At 45.9% G+C, this 21,623-nt stretch overlaps 3 protein-coding genes across 13 annotated transcripts; 1 reads left to right on the top strand and 2 right to left on the bottom strand.

Annotated features, from left to right (window-relative positions):
- Positions 1-4,635: 4,635 nt before the first annotated feature.
- Positions 4,636-12,557, bottom strand: tmem59l (transmembrane protein 59-like). Its single transcript, XM_057039518.1, has 8 exons — positions 12,248-12,557; positions 11,263-11,368; positions 10,444-10,538; positions 10,209-10,361; positions 6,853-6,958; positions 6,651-6,765; positions 6,465-6,582; positions 4,636-5,943 (listed from the first exon to the last, which is right to left on the bottom strand). Exons 1-8 carry the CDS (start codon positions 12,422-12,424, stop codon positions 5,785-5,787), a joined length of 1,029 nt encoding a protein of 342 aa, XP_056895498.1. The 5' UTR covers positions 12,425-12,557; the 3' UTR covers positions 4,636-5,784.
- On the top strand, positions 12,425-18,891 carry crlf1b (cytokine receptor-like factor 1b). Of its 9 annotated transcripts, none has more exons than XM_057039511.1 (10): positions 12,425-12,617; positions 12,822-13,793; positions 13,834-14,077; positions 14,954-15,232; positions 15,321-15,450; positions 15,816-15,994; positions 16,828-16,985; positions 17,222-17,390; positions 17,591-17,909; positions 18,311-18,891. In XM_057039511.1, the coding sequence occupies exons 2-10, from the start codon at positions 13,725-13,727 to the stop codon at positions 18,414-18,416; spliced, it is 1,653 nt and encodes a 550-aa protein (XP_056895491.1). In that variant the 5' UTR covers positions 12,425-12,617; positions 12,822-13,724; the 3' UTR covers positions 18,417-18,891. The 9 variants fall into 9 exon arrangements, 7 of the variants coding, with proteins under 7 accessions (XP_056895491.1, XP_056895490.1, XP_056895492.1 ...); XM_057039510.1 differs by having other exon boundaries at positions 12,446-12,617; positions 12,819-13,793; XM_057039512.1 differs by lacking the exon at positions 12,425-12,617 and having other exon boundaries at positions 12,667-13,155; positions 13,278-13,793.
- On the bottom strand, positions 18,892-21,555 carry rex1bd (required for excision 1-B domain containing). 3 transcript variants are annotated; one of them, XM_057039531.1, is made up of 5 exons: positions 21,474-21,555; positions 20,387-20,469; positions 19,953-20,157; positions 19,289-19,377; positions 18,892-19,151 (listed from the first exon to the last, which is right to left on the bottom strand). In XM_057039531.1, the coding sequence occupies exons 2-5, from the start codon at positions 20,464-20,466 to the stop codon at positions 19,085-19,087; spliced, it is 441 nt and encodes a 146-aa protein (XP_056895511.1). In that variant the 5' UTR covers positions 20,467-20,469; positions 21,474-21,555; the 3' UTR covers positions 18,892-19,084. The 3 variants fall into 3 exon arrangements, with proteins under 3 accessions (XP_056895511.1, XP_056895509.1, XP_056895510.1); XM_057039529.1 differs by lacking the exon at positions 21,474-21,555 and adding an exon at positions 20,851-20,923; XM_057039530.1 differs by lacking the exon at positions 21,474-21,555 and adding an exon at positions 20,779-20,916.
- Between the last annotated feature and the right edge of the window lie 68 nt (positions 21,556-21,623).

The raw sequence follows: 21,623 nt of genomic DNA on the forward strand, positions 1-21,623 counted from the left end.
ATCAGCCCCGGCAATTAGGAATCAAACCTCACGCTACTGATATTCCACATGACCTTCACGGTTCCTCGCATTTCACTCAAATGCGAAATAAATAAATAAATAATGCATTTCACAACATTTTGTGCGCGCTTCCCTTTGAAAGGCAGTATTTCTTATCGCATCCATATGGGGCAGCATTGCAAATGCATTTCTTCAATAATGGAAATAAGTTGTTTATGTTGTACAGCCTCCTATCTTCCGTTGTGCTGATAATAACTTGGCCTAACTTTCACACTGATGTGTTCAATAATTTGATGGAGGAGGGATGGGGAAATCATATTTATTGGATTTAACTGTTTTGGGGGGGGGGGTGGCTCAATTTGAGCCTGCACACCATTCTATAATTCCTTCTTATCGGCCAGAGGCTTTAGTTATTTACTTTAAAATTGACTAATTTCTTATTCCAGCGGAGGGAGGACCGGCCGTTGACTTGAACAGCTGCTTCATGACCCAAAAAACTGTCAGTCTTTCCCTGGAATAAATTGTGGAACAGTCCATTTTGCAGCGCGGGGGTGGACGAATCGGGGATTAGCGCGAATCGGTCGGGAAACGGGAGCGCTGGTCTCGGTAGAGCGCAAAGGAAATAGTTCCAGGTGTGTTGGGAAATATGTCGTCCATCGCCTGGGGGTACTGCGTCGTTAAAAACCCAAAACAGGGGCGCTTTTTATATCGCCGACCCCCGCGTCTGTAAGCAAAGATTCATGTAGGCTCATAGTAGAATCAATTCACAGAGAGGGCAACTTGAAACCGACCGCTCATGCCTGCCTGTATGCCTAGTTTGGAGAGAGTGGCGAGCCGGGCAGCTCCGAGTTTAACAGTCCGGGTAGCATCCGTACTGTATGTACATGCCTGTGTCCTCATGCGTACGTGCGTGGCTGCAAAGGATCGACAGACAGAATGGCAGAGAGGAGGCAGTGCAGGAAAGACGTGCTCCGAATTGCGATTCCACATGTGCTTAAAGCTCCGACTGAGTCTTTGTGTGCAGGCGCAGCGCAGGTTTCACGACAGTTGTCTCGTTGAAATAAAGTTAGTGCTCCAACCCGAGTGCGCTCGGCTGGATGCAGCCCTCCATCTGCGCGTGTACGCCTGGGTGTGCGCGAAGCAAGGGAGATGGGAGAGAATTGCACGGGCCCAGCTACTTTTAAAAGAGAGAAGTTTCCACCGGGCCAAAGCGAATCTGATGATGGGAAACTGTCGGCTCCAGAGTTGGCTTCTCTCCGCAGCTGCCTCTGACATTAAATAAATAAAACTACGAAATCATATTCAATAATTTATCCACTTACTGTAGGTAGACGGGTCATGCCACAGCTTACCAGTACCGACCAGTTAGACTGAGTCAAATACACCACGCAAGCTGGCCTACACTTCAACTATTCTATATTGATCTCAAGTGCCTCAAATAAAACTGGGAATTAAAGGTTACATTAAGTTTGGCCTGAGTAATCAACTCTGACTAACTCTCCCGTTGACTGACTTATATTTATTTATAAATATAAGTCGTATTCTGTCATCCTTGTGGGGCCAAAAATTTGGACCCTGCAAATTTCTGTGTGAAGAGGGGTTACAGACTTATATTAGGGTTTGTACAAATGAAAGAAAGATAAGTCAAATGTAGAGGACCTACAAAGATTAGTGCGGAAGCCTCCTCCGTGTGTGTGTGTGTGTGTGTGTGTGTGTGTGTGTGTGTGTGTTGTGTGTGTGTGTGGTGTGTGTGTGTGTGTGTGTGTGTGTGTGTGTGTGTGTGGCTTGTTTAATGCACTGCAGGTTGGCTCCTGCAGCAGGTCTGGCCAGATAAGAGCAGCACACACAGCGGTCTGCTGGGAGGAGAGGGGGGAGGCGGGGAGGGAGGAGGGGGGAGAGAAAGCGTTGCCTTTTCGCTCATATAAACCATTAAATTGTAATGATGGAGCCACCGTCACACAAAGCTGGGTGCAGAGCGCCCCCTGTGGGTGCCCGAGGGAGTGCCAGCCACAGGGAAGCTCCGTCACATGGTGGTGCTGCGTTCACGTACCTCTGCCGTCAGACGCCAGTTTGCTGTACGTAAAGACTAAACTTAAAGGCAAAGATATCATATTTATGAACAGCAGCTCTGCCAGAGTGATATTTCTGACTATTTTAAACAGAATAATGATTTTTATGCACAAAAACGTATATTTAGCTCTTCTTCTAGCACACAAACGAGGGTTCTATTTGTATTCAGAGCAGTCACACACACACACACACACACACACACACACACACACACACACACACACACACACACACCACACACACACACACACATTTCTGTCTCCTGTTTGTCATCAATGGGAGCCCAAACTCATTCAGAGAACATGGAACAAGGGCCAGTCTGGTCAAGTTGGTCAAGTGGTGCTACATGTTGCAATTGTCCCCTCTTTACCTGGAGTATATGGACGGATGGATGGATGATGGATGTTGGACCAATCAGAGCTCAGGATCCAGCCACACGCCATCTCTGACCCGTCCCTGCTCCCGCTATTGACTCAACACATTCACATTGTTCTTTCAATTGTTACCTCATGAAAAACATGCTCTGCTGCTTGTATTACTTTTTAAATATGTTGTTATATCATGCTATATTTTAGTCCCACCCCATCCCACACTAACTGCTTTGCCCCTCACCTGCAGCTGGAGCTTTACCTCTATTTTCAACCCAGTTAACTTTACTGCTGAGGCAGCCGTTTTTAATGTTGCAGCTACCATAGGCTGATCAGGAAACAAACAAGCAGTATATTAAACAGGTCTGAAAACACACACACACACACACACACACACACACACACACACACACATTCACACACACACGAGACACTGTGTTGCTATGGTGATATTGTATTGTACTGTACAGCATTCGTTTGCAGCTGGTGTGGAAAGATAATCGACTACAGGTGAATATTAAAGTGAAATACAGGGTGTTTCAGGGTGTTTCCAAACTGTTTCAGAGAAATTATTTAGCAAGGTTTCTCATTGCTCTTTGGAATTGAGTATTAATTTGTTTTTTGAGGTTTTTTCAGGCGCTTTATTACTATTGCTCTACTGTGGTGCAGTTACACACACTGGCCACCAGGGGATCTTCTGAATCATGAGAAATGGGATTTGTCACTGGTCGCTCTTTAGTAGCGTTAACCATCTTAAATTTGGAACTAAATTACTATTCAAAGAGTTCTAAAAATCAAAATGGCTTCTATTGTGTCCCTTCTTCTACTATAGAATAATTCTATATTGGAAGCACCCATGCTTATGAATGATTATGAACGTATGAACTCTTTCACAAGGTCACAAACGTGATTAAGTTTTTGCTCTGTTTTTTACTGTCAGAGGCGTGTCCATTGTTTCTGAGAAGGGTGGGGGACACATGGGCACCAGACACGGGCGGTGATGACCTTCAAGTGTTCATTGGAACCATCAAAATTAAACAATAAACGAACACAGTTACCATGCAACACACTGGGCTGGTGCCACCCCAGCACCCCCCCTGGATACGCCAATTGATTTCAAAGTAGCACAAAAAGTTCCTTCTGTTAAAACACACACACACACACACACCACACACACAACACACACACACACACACACACACACACACACACTCCTCGCTGCATCCTGCCAATATGTGATTGGTTAATGTAACACAACACCTGCTCTCACAGCTGACAGAGAGTGTGTTTCCTTCTGTCTGTCTGCTTTCACGCAACCAGCCAGTGTGTTACGTTAATTGGACCCATGCGCGGGATGCTCGGCGAGGAGGTTTGATTAGATATTCAGCAGTTTGTTTGTTTTTAATATCACAGAGAAAGGCTGAACTAAATGTCTGCGCTTTGCTTTTGTTTCCTGTTCCTTTTGTCTGCTGTGTAGGAGAAGCCTCCTTGAACCGCAGCTGTCTTTATTCTCTCTTACAGGCCAAATAGAAATCCTCGACGATTTTGGGAAAGAGAAATACCCCCTCGGAAAACCTAAATATTCAATGGAAATAGTGTAATGCACATCATATGTATGTGTCATTTTGCTTTCACTGATAGTGTGACATTTAATCGTTAATATTATTTACATTGTTGTTGCTGTTGTAGTCAAATAAAGCTAAACCAACGTGTTTCTCTTGATGTAGTTATAAATATTGAAGATAGGGAAATGTCCATTTATAACAGCATAGTGACACCAAGTGGACAAAAGTGTGAATTACACAATTAGGATACTACAACTACTACTACTACAAATAATAATAGTAATAATAGGCAGGAGGATAATAATACTTTATAAGGGAACTGCATGGTTGTCTATGGGTCACGCACAGAATAGTTGCGTCTGTTTGCACATCCTGGCGGTACTGCAGAGCACATGTGACCATACTGACGTTAGCTGAGCATCTATAAAACGCTGACTGAGGGTCTGATCACAGCATCTGCGGCCGTCAGCACCGTCTGACTCCTGCAGCAGAGCACAAACTGTGATGGATGTCAGAACAGAGGAGCAGAAAGTCCAACATTCTGGCGTCCACATGCTCCTGGAGACGCATTTATTTTAGTGTTCTTTTTGTTATTACACACACACACACACACAATACCATGAAACACACTGTTTGGTTTTCTCTTTAGTTTATTCTGATGTTTGACTGCAAAGAAAACACGGTTCTCTTCTCTACAACGAAAACACTGTATCATGTTGCATTGAAAATAAGCAGACCAGTAAATAATAATTTTTTAAAAAGAGACTTCAATCTGTACGACGCACCTTCCAGTTGGAGCCAACAGATACTGATTGGATGGCTTTGAATTACAGGTCCTCCTCATCACACAGTCTGCGTAGCAGTATTAATATATGTATACCTTTTTTAAAAAACAACACAAGTTTACAGCGAAGTGGGTCTGTCCTGGCGTGGTGGTTAATATAAACTATCACAGCTTGGCTTGCATGCACGGGTTACTGTCTACACAGCCTGGGTGGGTGTGGGGGGGGGGGGGGGGGGGCAGCGTTACAGGACACCTAAAGCACTCAGAGGAAAACAGAAAAATCTGCTCTAAAACTGTGCTGCTCTGCTCAGTACCGGCGGCCTGAAGCCACCAGGAACTACAGAGGTTCTCCGTCAGGCTGTGCTGCTGTGAGTCGGCCTTCAGGAAGCACACAGGACAGCTAAGAGGTGATAGAAGAGCAATAATATACCAATAATACAGCATGAATCGTCTCTACGTGTCTCTCTCTAGTCTGCAGTAGAATGTATTTACATACAGCAGTTACAGTTGTGATGGATTAACTTTACATGGCACTTCATTAACCACACTTAACAGGTAACTGGTGTCCGCGACTGGGAATAAATTAAGGACGTAAATAAATATTGGAGGGTTTCAGTTCAGCCGCAGCTCTGCAAAAATGGACGTGTTTGCACATATATGCACGGAGAATCGACAGCTTATGTACACGGGGAGTGACGCAACGTAAACAGACCAGAAGCTTCCGTTCGCCGGTCGTTCTATGCAAACTCCAGCTCTTCTGCTTGGGAATGAAGGACGGGAATGACTTTGGACTGAACAAAGTGCCATCGGATCAACAAAACTCGGACGTGTTGGACGTGTGATGATCATGTTGAATGAAATCGGGTGGCCATGCTCTTAAAAACAGGGTTTTAAAAAAAAAAAAAGACCCGAGATGTTTCACTATTTTGTGGACGGGCCAAAGACTTCCAACGCGGTTACCCTGGGAAACGACGCAGCGGCGCTCCTGCGGTCCCTCCTACACGCAGGTCTTGTTGAGGTCCACCTTCACCGGCAGAGGCCCCACCTCCTGATTGGCCTCTGACTGTTTGACGGTGACGGCGATCATGGGGCTCAGGTGGTACGGATTGACCTTGTGCGCATTTTCCAGGAACTCTTTGTCTCCATTAATACTCAGCTGGAGAAAGAATAAAACTTCCATAAACTTCTATCTTTATAAGGACTTTCATAGACATAGTTTATTCTTCCTTTATTCTTCCTTTATTATTCGTCTCTAACCCTGAACCCAATCCTAGGTGAATAAAGTTTGCACTGTGTGTGCCGGTCTGAACAGACCAATCAGGTAGCCTTCGGAATTCCCGGTCGGAATTCCAACTCCAAACTCCAAAGGTGAGAGGATCTTCGCGACACCTGAGATGAGTTTCAAAGACGTGGAAGCTCCCATAAAGTGCTTGTTGTCACACTAAATCAGTCGTATAGGTGGTTTTGTTCATTGTTTATGTATGGGAATGCTGCTATAGTGTAGTTTACCTGTTTCATGTGGTGTGTGTGAACCTCAACGCAGGCTGTGCTAACACTTGCTAACAAGAGCTAGCAACGAGCTGTTGCCTTTGATGTGTTTAATCATCTCCAACATCACAGACTACGACTGTTATCACCTCTGAACCTCAGCATGCTCCCCCCCCACGGTCCCCTCACCTGTGTCTTGATGTGCTGCTCCGGGGCAGTGACGAGGCTGGCGCAGCTCAGCCACAACATGACCATGATGGACAGGAAGAGGCAGGCGGCCAGAATCCACCGAGGGAGGCCGGAGCGCCTGCGGGGGCGAGGAGGGCGCAGTTTAGGTCGGAGTTTGAGGCCTTTAGGGGGTCGCATCTGTCTCACCTGGACATGCAGCCGAGGAAGTCGTGCTCAGCCGCGGCGTCCTCTGCGTGCTGGACGGCGTGCTTGCCTTTCCCGTTTGCCTTACCTGCCGCCCTCTCTCCGTGACCCCTCACCCCTATGGCCCAACAGAGCGAGTCGTTAGGCACAGGTGCGTCCAGGTGCCTTCAGGTGCCTTCAGATGCATCGTGTTTTGTGTTCTCACCGTGGGGCCTTTGGGTGTGAGAGTGGACCTGGGGCCAGGGTTTGTCCGCCACGTTGGAGCGAGGGGCCTGCAGCTCGGGGGGAGAGTACTCCATCTCTGGTTGGCTCTGAGGAGAGAGACAGAGAGAAAATAGGAATTCAGTCAGCCGTCATGGCAGCGCTCTGACCGCAGCAGTCCGCCAGCAGACCGTCTGGCAAAGGTTCCGCTTGAGGCCGTGAAACGGAACCACAGACAAGCTCAGAATAGATGTTTGGGAGCAAACAGGAACCCTCAGCAGACCAATCAAGCATGAGACAGAGCAGAGGTTAACATTTAGCACGCTGCAGAGGCACGTTCGACCTTTAGGGACCTTTAGGCTGAGGCTGATCAGCCCAGCCGAGCAAATATTCACAGCAGTTCAAACTCCACAATATTCAGCAAAAATACACAGTTTGATTTAAAAATGCGGCCGCTTCACTTTTTTCCCCCGTCTTCGTCGTTCCAATCGTCTTCACCCGTCAGCACAAAAGGTCGTCTCAAGCGGCTGCACACGTGCACGTTCTGTCACGTGTTTCAGCGTGTGCACGGTGTCTCTGGTTCCCCTGGAGAACTCATTAAAAAAGGATTCTGGTTCCCCACCGCTGACCCTCCCTCCACTGCAGCAGCAGCTGGATGCAGTTAGAACAATACGGCTGCTACCACACTGACACACACACACACACACACACACACACACACACACACACACACACACACACACACTGAGGCTTAAATCTCACTGTACTTCAAAGTAACACGCTCTGACACTAAGTAGATCAATAATTGTGGAACTCGACTGCATCTAAAGAGAGAACTGATAAATTCCTCCTGTTTTCTTCTATCCTGAAAATTATCGATCTGTTTTCTCCTGGACAAGTTTCATCGGAACCGCAGAGACATGGGGGAGACATGGGGGAGACATGGGGGTTTGGTTACTTTACTGGGGACTTACAAGCCTTCCTGCTGAAAAAACAACATTTCACAGCAGGGCTGATGCCCCCCCCCCCACACACACACCACACACACAAACTACACCCCCCCCCCCCCCCCCCCCCCCCCCCCCCCCCCCCCCCCCGCCCCAAAGCCACGTTCTCAGACATTAGAACCAGATGCAGAACCAGAGTCAAAGTTAGAGGAGCTGCTCTGTGATTGGCTGAAGAGTGAACGGCTGCAACTATCAGAACCATTGGCGCCTCAACGGCATCTGTCAGGCATTATGAGAGGGAAAGAAAGAAAGAAAGAAAGAAGAAAGAAAGAAAGAAAGAAAGAAAGAAAGAAGAAAGAAAGAAAGACAGAAAGAAAGACAGAAGAAAAGAAAGAAAGAAAGAAGAAGAAAAGAAAGAAAGAAAGAAAGAAAGAAATTTAATGACCATCCATCCATCCACCAACCCACCCACCCACCCATCCATCCATCCATCCATTCATCCATCCATCCAGACATGTTAAATCAGAGGTGTCAAACTCAAATACCCAGTGGGCCAAAATTCAAAACTGGGACAAAGTCACGGGCCAACATTGATATTTATTGAAAAAAATCTTCCTCCAGCTATAACAGGGAACCTTTTGATAAATAAATATATATATATAATAAAATACCAGCAGGCGAGCTCTAATAATCAATTGGTATGGCTTCGCGGGCCAAATATTATTACATTGCGGGCCACATTTGGCCCATGGACCAGAGTTTGACACCTATGTGTTAAATGAACACTACTATGAACACAGAACTAGACCTCCTGAGATGATATCTGAGCTTATCTTTTCTTTTCTGGACCACGGAAGCTTCTTTCTATCTACATCGTGCTGAGATCAGGACTCACGCTGTTTTATATCCACCCAGCTGAACATGGACAACGTTGTTTTTGAGGCTTAATTCTGCCAATGTCACCAGATGTGCCTAAATCCACCGCTGGAGATAATCTCCAAACAAATGTACTCTTTAATCCTGTCAGAGGGAACCTCAGCAAAAAGATCATCACCCATTCATTTCTCTTAAATTAAAGGCAAACATGCACATTTTGGGTCAAAAACTGAGAAGTGCTGGTGTTTCTGTTGAGTTCCTTCCTGCAGGATGACTGATGCAACCACCAAAACCAAATGGCCGGCCCGTCTCTGCAGTCTGCCACGCATCACCTCCCATTCGTTCTGCAGAGGCTCGGCTGGGGGAACCCTGTCTCGCTTTTTGTGTCTCGGCGCCGCTCGTCCGTCACAGGCTGATTCGTGTGAATAAAGAGGAAGAGCTCCTCGAGGTGTTCTCTCCGTGACCCCCGTCCCGACCCCAGGGTCTTCTCACCTGCTGAAGAGCTCATTATGGACATCCTCATCATCTATCCTCACCCAGCTTTGGCCCCACGGCTAAACATTTGTGGTGTCATAACTCCGAGAATCCATCCGTCAGTTTGTGGCAGTTTGCCGGCTGCCCACTAAACACAGTTCTCGCGGCCCCGCAGAGCCACTCGAGGCTGTACGTCGCCTCTGAAAAGAGCAAACATCCATCACCGGGTCCAAAATAAATGCTGGTAATTGAAGTTCTGTGACAGCCGGGTCTCCTCGAGGTCGGCTTCTTATGCCTATTAGTCGATTTCAGCGTGCAATTCCTCTGGAGTGAGTGAGGGGCCGTAAAAACCGCCATCGCCAGCGGAACCCTCTTATTACCGAGCTAAAATTGCCATCCGAGTGACATTATCCAAACGGGGAAACCTCTGTCAGCAACAGGCTGATTTTTTTATTTGCAGGATGTTGCTGCTGGTTACAGACCAGCTCTTATTATAGCTTAAACGTAAAGGCTGGTTGACTTTAGCCAGCATGAGGACGCGTAACCCTCAGAATAAACCCGGTTTAATGAGAAAAAGGGGCTAAATATTGTGCAATCTGAAGCTTTTCAGTGGAATCATTTAAAAAGTAACGTCTGAACTTTGCTGTCAATTGTTATGCCCTACGGCCAGCCTGGCTGCGTGTCAAATATGCATGTTTCTGGGGGTGTGGGACCCAATTTAAAAAGACACTTATGAACTGTTGAGGTGCAGGAATTAGTGAATCCAGCCACCTTGCTGCCCACTCAACCTTCAGCGACTGAAAGAAGCCACTGGCGCTGGCAGCAAACCAAAGAGCGGAGAGCTTTCTGAGCAGGACACAGTTCCGCTATTATTCTGCTGCGCTTTTAACCGGCATAGAAAAATATACGGCACAAAAAGGTTCCATGTAATAGGATCCATTATCCTCGACCTCCTTCGACAGAGTTTAGTGTCGGATTATAGCCACATACTTGAAAATAACGTACAAACAAATAATGTACATTAGAAACTGAAGTATCAAGTGTAAAGTCATTACAGGCTCACCTGGAAGACGACGACCTTCCCGTCGTCGGCCTGCAGGTAGAAGGTCCAGGTGGAGGAGATGAAGCTCTGGGCGGAGCTCACGATGTCGTTGCACCAGCTGGACACAGCCTCCATCACGGAGGGGGGCTTGGGGCGGAGAGTCATGGCTCGGAGCTGCGGGGTTGGGGATTAGCATGGCAGTCTGTTAGCAGCGGCATTAATATTCTGACGCGGAAGAGGGTGGCAGCTTTCTCACCTTCCTCCTCTTGATCTCAGGTTCAGAGGGTTGGCTGGCACAGCCAGTGCTGCAGGCCTCCTGCTCCAGAAGCTTGATGTAGGCCTCCTGGCAGGCTGCACAGAGAGGGGGGGAGGAGGGTATGCAGAGGTTCTTAACATAAGCATTTAGCGATTTATTAGCATTTAGCATCTGAGTGTTACAATGGATTCCTACTTTTTAGCACAAGAAAATGAAGTTAATTAGCAGAGATGGGTCAAATCCCCGATTCTGTATCTAAGTTCTACCAAAACTGTAAAAATGGGAGCACAAATTTAAAAAAGAGCAGAGCTTCATCTTTATGTGTGAAGATTAAGATGCTCTTGGCATCTGTGGGGCCCTGCAGAGATGACTCTGTTGTTACTGAAGCCCATGGGGGGGGGACTGCACCTGCTGTCTGGATGGTAAATCACAACATTGATTTTCAATACAGCAATTCAACGAGGCCGAATGACCTCCAACGCCCAGAAAACACCCGCCAGGCCTGCCGGGGATTGGCAAAGCATTTTAACCGAGCTGCGTTCAACCTTTAAATGCTTCCAGAGGTGAGTCGGGAGCTCCAGGTGAGAGCTGAAAAGGGCACTCAGAGGTTGAAATTGGAATTTTGCTACTTCTAATTGTACTGTTTCCTTTAAAAACTACTGAGGTTTGTATTTTTAGCTTCATCAAAATAGATGTTTAACATTTAATGCCTCACACGGTATCTCCATATTGCACCCTCACACAATAACCCAGCTCTGCCCAATTAATTGGGCCCTGATTATAAAGTCTACTTAGGTTTTCTTCCCTTGGTGTCCTCACCTCCCTGACATTCCTCCTTGCTGGTGTTGAAGCCGGCGTTGCCGTTGACAAACTGGCAGATGGAGTAGAGGCGACAGCCGCGGTGGCAGGCGTTCATTACTGAGTCCTGTAGTAGAGGGGGAGAAACTACGTGAGGGGGGGACAAAATTAGAAATGTCTCCTGTGCTTCTGGATAAACTTGGCTTAACCTTGTCGAGGAACGTGACAGAGGATGGGATGGAAAATGGGATGCTGGGAAAGGAAGATGCACATTGCTGCACTTTCTCTTTTCATAAAGCCCTAATCTTTAATTTGAATGGGGGAAACGGCGCCCCCCGGTGGTTATTATGTGAACAACAGAGACAAACCGAAGCGAAGGCGGCTAAAAACCGGCTATTGAGGCTTCATCACCACCATCATCATCCTCATTATTTGTGGCTCCTTTATAAAAACACAAGGCAGGAGTTCGTGCTAAAACGTAATAATTCAAAAGTCATATCTGCTTTGCCCGATAGGACGCCACGCCACACCTGAAGGGAACGGGGGGGAGAAGAGGAGGAGGAAGAAAAGGGGGGCATCCGACATTGGCAATCTATGCGAGTCCAGATACAAAACACCATGTGTGAATCACAGCCATCTTGAACTGTCCAATGTGCTCGTTCAGCCCAAATAGATGCTGCGTAAACTGTCAACAAAGGGGAGAAACGACGCAACAGCCTCGTTTGCCCCCACGCAGCCCGCACGAATGCGCCAAAAAATGCCCCCTATTTGGCGCAGTTCACATCTCTAACGTGAGCCGGGTGGATGCGGGTGACTCCATCAAACGCAGAAGAAGGAGAGCTGCATCCATTTTTCGGCCTGCGCGCCCCTAAACATGGACGGTTCTTCTCTGAGACCCGTGTGTTGTGACTTTGTCCGCTGATCCGGGCGAATAGACGCCGGGATGGTGGGAGATGGGGCAGCATCCTGCGGAGGGTGGCGGCACAGCGGCGATAACGTCACTTACTTTAGCGGGGCTTTTGTTTTTGATGACGAGCTGGCATTGCTTCTTGCAGTAATTGATGTCGCCCAGCTGGTTGTCAAACAGGTCCGAGGAGGAGGAGGAGGACGACGCCACGACCCCGGCCAGAAGCACCGAGACGAGGGCCGGCAGCCCGCACATCCTGCCGCCGAGCCGGAGCATGTCGAACCCTGGAGAGAAGGAGCGGAGAGTGGAGCCTGAAGCAGCGGTGAGCTCCGTCTGTGAGGAGGAGGAGGATGCTGCTGTCTGAGCTCTGTCTGCTCTACAGCGACACGCGCGCGCGCACACACGCACACGCGCAACCTGCAGCCCTCTCTGCAGTGCACTCTAAGCCGATGATGACACTCATCAGTGTGTAAGTGCAGGTGTTCGCACCTTTATCACACCTCAACATAACAGCTAGAAAACGCAGTAATAATCCTTATGATTAGCGTTATTATATGGTTATATGCGGGCCAAAGCTCTTCACAATAAAAGCGATCAAACTAAATGAAAATTTATATAAAATAGTTTATATTTTAGGTTGGAAAACCAGACAAAACTGTTCTTTTTTCAGCAGCCGTTGGATGAATTCAAACCAATGAACCAACCAATGATGAATGATGGCAGGTTTAGTCATGTTGAAGGACTGGGTCCACTGGTTTTTACCCATGTGATGGCAGTAAGGAGAGAACCCAAGCGTGACATTAAACTGGAGCATCTTCCAACCGGTGGGGCCAGGCTCCACAACGAGAGGCCCCCGCTTTAGGACCAGAGATGTTATGTTTGGAATTGCGGCCAGAGTCCAAAACGACACAAAGACGACGGCGTGGTGACGCGTAACCAACCATGACAGTTTAAAATGACTCGCCTGCAGCAAAATATGGAGCTTTAGCAAAAACAATTGTGCTGGGGTGATTTTTTTCCTTTAGGATTTCCTGAAAAATCGAACAAAATATCAAGTTAGAAGGTGAAGAGCCCTAAAATTGGGAACCAAAGGTTCAGACTTCTAAATCTGTGTGTTCTCTTTGTGCAGCAGGAACTGAAAGGAAACATTTCCTGTGACTGTTGATCATTTGTGCACATCTGGAATTTTATCCTCTGCACAGACCAGTTCCACTGCTGGGTTCTCTGTTCTTCTGCAGGTTCCTCCACCAGGTTTGCATTAGATTAAGAGCTGGACTGTTTTTTTGATTTTTTTTTTTGCTGCTCGTTCTCTTGGATGGAATAACGGATTAACCTTCATGCGTTAGAAATCTCTGTCATTTCTTCAAATACGACAACAATTTAAGGAGCGAGAGGTCTCCACCTGCGTTACTGTTTGCTCCAACGTCAAGAATAACTGAATTCAAACTGTTCCAAACATATTTGATATGTGTTAACTGTGTACACAGATGAGCTCAGTCGAAAAATATTTCAACATTTGGATCTGGACAAAAAAGCACGCTCATTTTTCTAATTTAATAACCCAATTACCGTCAGAATGGCTTCCTTTGAAGTCTCTGAGAGAGTGAGATTTGATTTGTGTGTGTGTGTGTGTGTGTGTGTGTGTGTGTGTGTGTGTGTGTGTGTGTGTGTGTGTGTGTGTTGAGGAGGGGCAAACAGTGTTCCAGCAGCAAAGACACGTGAGGACATTAGAAACCAGGATAACTTTTCTGAAGTTGAAGCTGTGTGTTCTCTGTTCTCCGTTCTTTGTTCTGTGTTCTGTGTTCTGTGTTCTGTGTTCTGAGTTCTGTGTTCTGTGTTCTGTGTTCTGTGGGGACCAGCTGAGAATCATGTTATTCTTCAGGTTTCTTCTGCTCCTTGTTTTAGTTCATGTGACCTCGTCTTTGACACGTGAGTACTGAACTTTAATTTAAGGAGTGTGTGTTAATAGTGAGGTTGTATTTTTTCACCTGCACTGACTGAAGGATGTATGATTCACACCAACAGCCGACACACACACACACACACACACACACACACACACACACACACGCACACACGCTTTAAGATTTAATCGTGGAATTATTCTCTTTTCAGGAGACAAGAGAAACAAACCTGTCTGATTATCTGCATCACAGCTAAAATATTCCGTATTTAAAAGCGATACATAAAAATTAAAACCTTTTTTCAAAGAAACATTTGTACATATAATTTTCTTACATTTTGAAATTTCATTTTGGGGCTAAATACCTCAAGAACCAGCATTGGCTGTAGGAACAGAATATCACTTTCCACATCTGCTTTTAGGTCTTCCGGCTCCACAGAATTATCACTGGATTTTTATTTTAGCTTTTACACTGTAGCAGTGATCAAATGTAGCTGGTTGGAAAATCTCCATTTAAAACTCGCACCTATTTGCACATTATGTGCAATATGTGGTCAATAGGTCAACGTCTACTTTGAAAATGAGCCTTTAAGAGGCTCCTCAAGCTGTATCCTCTGTGCACGAGTGTGTGCTGGTTCGGAGCCTGGCGCCGGGCTCCGGCTCCATAATCCGGCTCCATAATTCTCCTTCGTGACTGTGTCGTACAGGAGGCAGCTGCAGCTGACATGCTGTCGGCTGAGTGTAGCAAAACAAACCAAAAGTCAAAGATAAACTCAAATTTGTGCTACAAATTACAATTTCCACTTTGTAAATATGGTTATTTCAAAACTAATCTTTCTGCAGGATTTTGACAGACTTTCAGTACAATTCAGTAAAAATATGTCTGTCTGTCCGTCATCCAGATGTCGCCGAGGTCTCCCCCCAGGATCCCGTCCTGCGTATCGGCTCCAGCCTCACAGCCACGTGCACGCTCGGCCCTGAGCTCAGCCATCTCTCCAGCACGCTGTACTGGACCCTGAATGGAGAGACCCTGCCCGGCAGCACCTACAGGGTCCTGGGTCCACACGTCCTCAGCGTCACCGTTCACAACCTCAACGGCTCCAGGCAGCAGTCTGGAGACAACCTGGTGTGTCACAGCAGCGACGGACACGTCCTGGCCGGAGCGTGTCTCTACGTGGGCAGTGAGTGTGTGTGCGTGTGTGTGTGTGTGTGTGCGTGTGTGTGTTTGCTGGCAGGCTGGGTTTGGGAATATTCTTTATTTTATTACAGCACCGCCTGAGAAACCGGTGAACTTGACGTGTTGGTCCCGCAACACAAAAGATCTGAGCTGCAAGTGGAGACCAGGCGGGTCTGGCGAGACCCACATCAGAACCAACTACACCCTCAAGTACAAGTTGAGGTGAGATCACCCACCCAGCCCACTCACCAGCAATCAGTGTAAAAAGGCCCGACAATGGGATTTTTTATTAAAATAAAAGTCATAGGATCGCCAGTTTAGCAAAAACTTGAGATTAAATCAAAATAAAAACGTGTCGTGTGTAAAGATCGTGTCTCCCACAATGTTCAGTTTAGGTAATTCCCACGCTTTTTGCTGTCGGGTCCAGTGACCTTTGACCCCCTTAACACCGTTAATCGTGGAGGTGGGACAAAAATGGCTCCAATCTGTCCGTAAAACTGTTGCTAAATAAGAAAGAGGAGGAGGATTCTCTCCAAATTCTGTGGGAGGAAGTCAGCCATTAACATTTCAGCCATGATCTCGTGCAGGTGGTACGGGACCGAGACGGAGTGTGAGAACAGCGGCACCAGGGTGCAGCCGCAGCCGTTCTCCTGCTACATCCCCAGCAACCTCGCTCTCTTCACCCCGTACCAGATGTGGGTGGAGGCGGCCAATCAGCTGGGCTCCGCCACCTCTGACGTCCTCACCCTGGACATCCTGGACGTGGGTAGGTTGGGCTGAAGCTTTCCCTAAAGCCATAAATAAAATCGCTTCAGAAGTTAAAAGCTCCGCAGATGCAGAATCTGAGAAGTTCGGCCTGTCGAATCAGAGGAAAATTATTTTGAAATTGATTAAATCACCAACAGAAATACTAAACTATGCATTTTCATATAAATAGTGAATATAGAGTAAATCTAATAAATAAATGTGAAATATATTGTGTATAATATTGAATTTCATCCAAATTCATTTTAGTCCCATCTTTCATATTTACCATTTTTATCTTCTTTTTTTAGCTTGTTTATTAATCTGACCGCCACTGTAAAATACTACAGATATTTTATATACTATTAATTTAAAGCTTTTACATTGAAAATGTCGATACTTTAGAACCCGACTTTTGCTGCAGCAGTTTTGTGCACTTTCATTCGTTTGTTCATTCATCCGTTCATTCGGTAGGTCGGTAGAGAAGCAGGGGTGTTGCCATGGTGACCGAGCTGCAAGACGCTGCCTCGGAAACTGAGCTCGTATATGTTTATGTTTGGTTCTTCGCAATGAATTGAAGGAAAGAGACAAATGGGTGTTTTATGAGACGCTGAAGAGGATTAATAATTTTCTCTATTTGCTGCCTTCTCTTTAATCTCAACGTATGTTGATTACAAAATGTTTAATACTGACAGTGGAAGTCCAGAGGGATTTAACAAAAGGAACAGCTTTGGTCCACCAGTCTATTTTTGATTTTCTTCCCATAACAACAAAAATTGTTCTACCTAATGAATTTAAAATAAACAACAATGCTGCTATAAACCTCCTTTCCTGCCTCTTTCCTGGCCGGTGCAGTCACCACAGACCCTCCCACTGACGTGCACGTGAGCCGCGTGGGCGACTTAGAGGACCAGCTGACCGTCCGTTGGACCAGCCCCCCCGATCTAGAGGACATTCTGTTCCAGGCCAAATATCAGATCCGCTACAGGCTGGAGGACAGCACTGAGTGGAAGGTGGTCCACACCAAAACACTCGGACCTACTCACACACACACAAACACACACCGAGGACACATGTGACCTGAAGACATGAAAGCAGACGAGTGTTTCCCCGGGCTAAAATGTTCCTACTTTATATAGATCAGTTTACGGACAGGTGACCTGTCTTTAATATAGTATGATAACTTCTACAGCGCATTATCCAATAACCATATCTGTAATATTCTAGCCACGCCCCTTTCCCCTCTCAGGTGGTGGATGATGTCGGTAACCAGACCTCGTGCCGGCTGGCGGGTCTCCGTCCCGGGACTGTCCACTTCGTCCAGGTGAGGTGTAACCCGGTGGGCATCTTCGGCTCCAGAAAGACCGGAATCTGGAGTGACTGGAGCCACCCGGCTGCTGCCTCTACACCCAACACTGGTGAGGACAGCCGCCACAACGGTTTTAGGGTCCTCACCATCTAATTCCTGCCTAATTTTTGCCTAATTAAAGTAGACGCAGTGGTGCATTCACTGACAGTTTATCGGTGTTTCCAAACTCCTGTTACAACATTCTTCAGAGACTTCTGATACTGGCAATCCCACTTGAGCTCACTCTCTCCCGTCCTCTCCCTCCTCCAGTTCAGCTGCAGACTGGCCCATGTGACCTGCAGCCCGGCGAGCACAACTCCACCCTGCGGAGGGAGCTCAAGCAGTTCCTCGGGTGGGTCCGCAAGTACGTGTCGGGCTGCGGCGCCGTGTCCATCAAACTGTACGATGAGTGGAGGGCGTGGCTGCACAAAACCCACCGGATGCGCCAGCAGGTAGGTAAGCGGCTTGTCTCCCTCCCACCTCTCGAATCTCCGACGCCGCCGTCCTCACGCCACGCAGTCAGGATCGGTTTTGAACGCGAGGAGGAGATTTCTCTGGAGCCGACTCTGTCATTATCCTTGATTATCAGGTGAATCGATTTTTCCCGGCTGGGGCGATGTGCTCAGGTTTTATTACAGATTTCCCATCTGATCTCCAGCTGGTGACAGCAACAAAGAGAAACGTGCATGTAACTGTGATTAACAGCAGGCTCTGAGGGTGAGGCCCCCTTCATACACGTGAGTGGGTCCAAATGTGGTGCAGAGCCTCGGCAACAGTCCTCTGCTGCCTTGTCCTTGAACTAAGGTGACCTTTGCTGCACCTGACTCAATCTGCTCAGCAGGCTTTTGTTTCTTTATGTCTCCTGAATAATGTCTGTGCTCATCAATGGTGGCCGCTGCTTTATTGATCGCCTCCGGAGGAGCTGGGGGGGGTGATAACGGGCGCCCAGGAAAGTTTGGTTTGTTCCAGCATCTGCTTTTGTCTCCGCAGACTCCACCAGACGATAATTCATAGCGCAGCAGCATCTCCGCAGCGTCTGTTTCAAGAACATTTTCAGAAAACAAAAAATCGCCGCTTCAAGTGGGTTCAGGTGTGAGCGGCCCACCGAGCTGACCTCCAGAAACACTGCAGTGAAGCCAGCGGGCCTGTGATTTATACCGTTACTGAGGAGAACGTGGAGAACTCTGCCACTGTGGACACTCACGGCATATTTGTGCAGCTAAATTTATCCATTCTTCATCACAAAAGCGTCAAGCGAAAGAGTTGAGCTCTTCAAATGTTTGGTTATTAATGGAGAAGAAATCAGAGGGATTCTAGCTCATGTGATGAGCTAGAATCCATAAACTTGATGCTACAAAAATGTAATAGTTTTGCCCAATGACTCATTGATTCAGCATATTTTATTAAGAATTGCACAAACTACATGACAATGTAACTGTCTAAATTTTCGTAAGCCACAGATCACACAGGAACTAAAGGATGACTAAGAAAATAAAATATCTTACACCTCCGTGACGTCAACGTTTTCTACATCAGTGATATTGTATATGAATAAAACTGTAAACATTAAATGATTTCTCCAGCAGTTTTATTTAAGAATACAAATTATCCAAAACAAGGACAGTTGCAAAATTCAGTATATTTACACACATCCCCAAAAAAAGCAACAGACCGTAGAACGAATGTTCCCACACAGGCAGATTGTAAAGCCCCTCCTGGGCTGATCCTCCATCAGCGCCTTGTTGGCTGACGTGACGGCTGATCTCACTCTTCGCAATCAAATTTAAAGTCCTGCATGATCTCACTCAGATCTTCTTTGATCTTGATGATCCTGGAATAAACCCAGACCCGCCACAGTGTTACACTCATTCATGAATGCTGCTGACAGCTTCATCATAAAACAGCAAAACAGATGGAAGCAGATAATTCTGTACCAGCTGCAGAGTTATGAAGTGAAGCTGTTCTTACTTCTGCTTGACTTCCTGGATCCTCTCTTGATGTTCGTCCTCCTCTGGGTGATCCTGGGCCTGCTGCCTGGCCAGCTGCAGCATAGCTGTCTGTCAAAAAAGGTGCATTTGATTAGGATATATGGAAACCATTTGTCAGTGCAGAATGGCAATGAGACAGCGACTGTAAGCTGAGTTCTTTACGACACTGTTGGCAAAAGGAAGATGAATTAAACGGGAGTTTGAGTTACATCAAAGTGATTTTGATCACCTCTCAACACCAGATACGGCACGCAAAGCCTAAAAGCTACAGTATATCCACCCAGCAGAGGGAAAAACAAAAAAGCTATGAATTGCCTCATCTGCCTCCTTCTGGTGAAAGAGAGAAACAGCAACAAACAACAACAATTGCACCAGTTTTACCAATGACTTCATAAAATAATCTGGGAAATCTAATCTATTGTATTTTGAAATGTTATGTGTATTTCAAACGAAGCAGATACAACCCAGCCTATGAGTCAAAAGAATTTAAGAAGTAGTTTTTTAATTTCTACAATTCCAAAAATACAACCAATGTAGCATTAAAGTAAATGTCATCCCTATATTTTCTAATAAAAACTACCTTTATTTTGCACAGTGCTCTTTTGTGGACACTAAATAAAAGCTCAACGAAGGTCTTTGCCCACCAGTTCAAGTTTCTGCTTCTCCTTGTTCTGCAGCTTTTCCAGATGCTCAGAAAGATCCGGCCTGTCAAACTCATGGTGCAGCCTCTCCTTGATCCCCAGCACTTCTTTAGAGATGCCACAAAAGGCCTGCGTTATCTCGTGAACTAGCTGCTTGTAGTGGTCAAAATCATAATGGGGCCCTGTCCTCAAATATGCCTCATGTCCCCTGCAATCAAAGAAAAATAACATGTATACACTGAAATTAAGGAAGTAAAATTATGATCGATTTATGATTGAAGGCCTTGGGTAAAGATAAAGGTCAATTGGCAGTCAGAAGTTTACAATTACAAAAGAAAACTATTGAAATCACTACCACCTCAATCTAAAGTTCAGCAAGAATTATTAAACATATAATTACTAATATAACTGCAGATTATTGTGTTATATATACCTACTCTTCAAAAAGCTGATATGTCTCTATTCGCTCGGACTGAAGACGATAAAACCGTTGAATAATGTCTTTAAGGTCTGTCATAACCTACAAAGAAGATAAAACATATACAAAATACAGGGTTTAAATGAAGAATGAAGGACTAATTTCTTATTCATGTAATGATAGAAATAAAGTTTCCTCTCGCACTATAAAACTTTATATGTAACCTCTGAAACGTTATAACGTTTCAAAAAGTCATCTGTCAGGATTAGGCAAAATATATTCGTTTAAGAAAAACAATACTGACAGCTAACAATAAAGCTAACTGTGTTATTACATTAGCCCGTCATTAGCCTAGCACGTACAAATTTTCTGTTGGAAAAATTTAACTGGTTAAACAGATTAGACACATACCATGTTCTCACATTAAATGCGATCGCTAAATTTCCAATATTTACAACACAGTTATGTTTACATTCTACACACATGTGACATTTCTCTGCTGTAGGCAAGCGGATGTCCGATGACGTCGGCAGGAAATGACGAAGCCAACGCCTCTTTTCCGGTTTTCGCATTAAGACGACTGCGCTAAAACATAGAATTGATTAGAGAAACTATTTTAAACGCAAAACTCTGTAGAGATTTCACTTGACTTTGGCTGCAGGTAGAGGGTTTAGATGCATTCGGTTACAAAACCACCAGAAATGTAACGTTAAGTTCCTTTGGTGCACTGTGAGATACAGTTGTAGTCAATAGTAATAATCACATTTTCTCACATTGTAAATTTGGTTAAAAGTCACTGACTGGGTCCCACAGTAAACTCCGCCTAATCCTTCATGTCTTTTTTTTTAAAATATATGTTGGATCCATTAAATTCACTTCATAGAGTTCCCTAAATCTTCAGCTGTCCAAAGATTCTCAAAACCTTTCCTCTTTCAATCGAATGCATATAGTCATAATGTCACTGCCTGCTCTTCTGGTGGAAAATTCCACTCTCTCTGCCACGCCGCTCCTACACACCCATCTAATCAGCCTTCATCATTTTCGCCTGTTGCTCCCTCTCAGGCATATTTAAGCCACTGCCTTCCCAGGTTATTATCGCGCAATACCTGACTCTCCAGCACTTTGTTTGAGCGGATTTATTGGTTTTGACCCTGCCTGCCTTGGACTTCTCTTCTCTGTCGATGCCCTGGTAAACCTGACAACCTTCTGTCCCCGTTCAAGAGTTTTTGCCTTGTTTTTTTGGACTTTGCCCCCCT

Source organism: Takifugu flavidus, chromosome 7, assembly GCF_003711565.1.
Source record: "Takifugu flavidus isolate HTHZ2018 chromosome 7, ASM371156v2, whole genome shotgun sequence".
In the NCBI taxonomy this organism is placed as follows: Eukaryota; Metazoa; Chordata; class Actinopteri; order Tetraodontiformes; family Tetraodontidae; genus Takifugu; species Takifugu flavidus.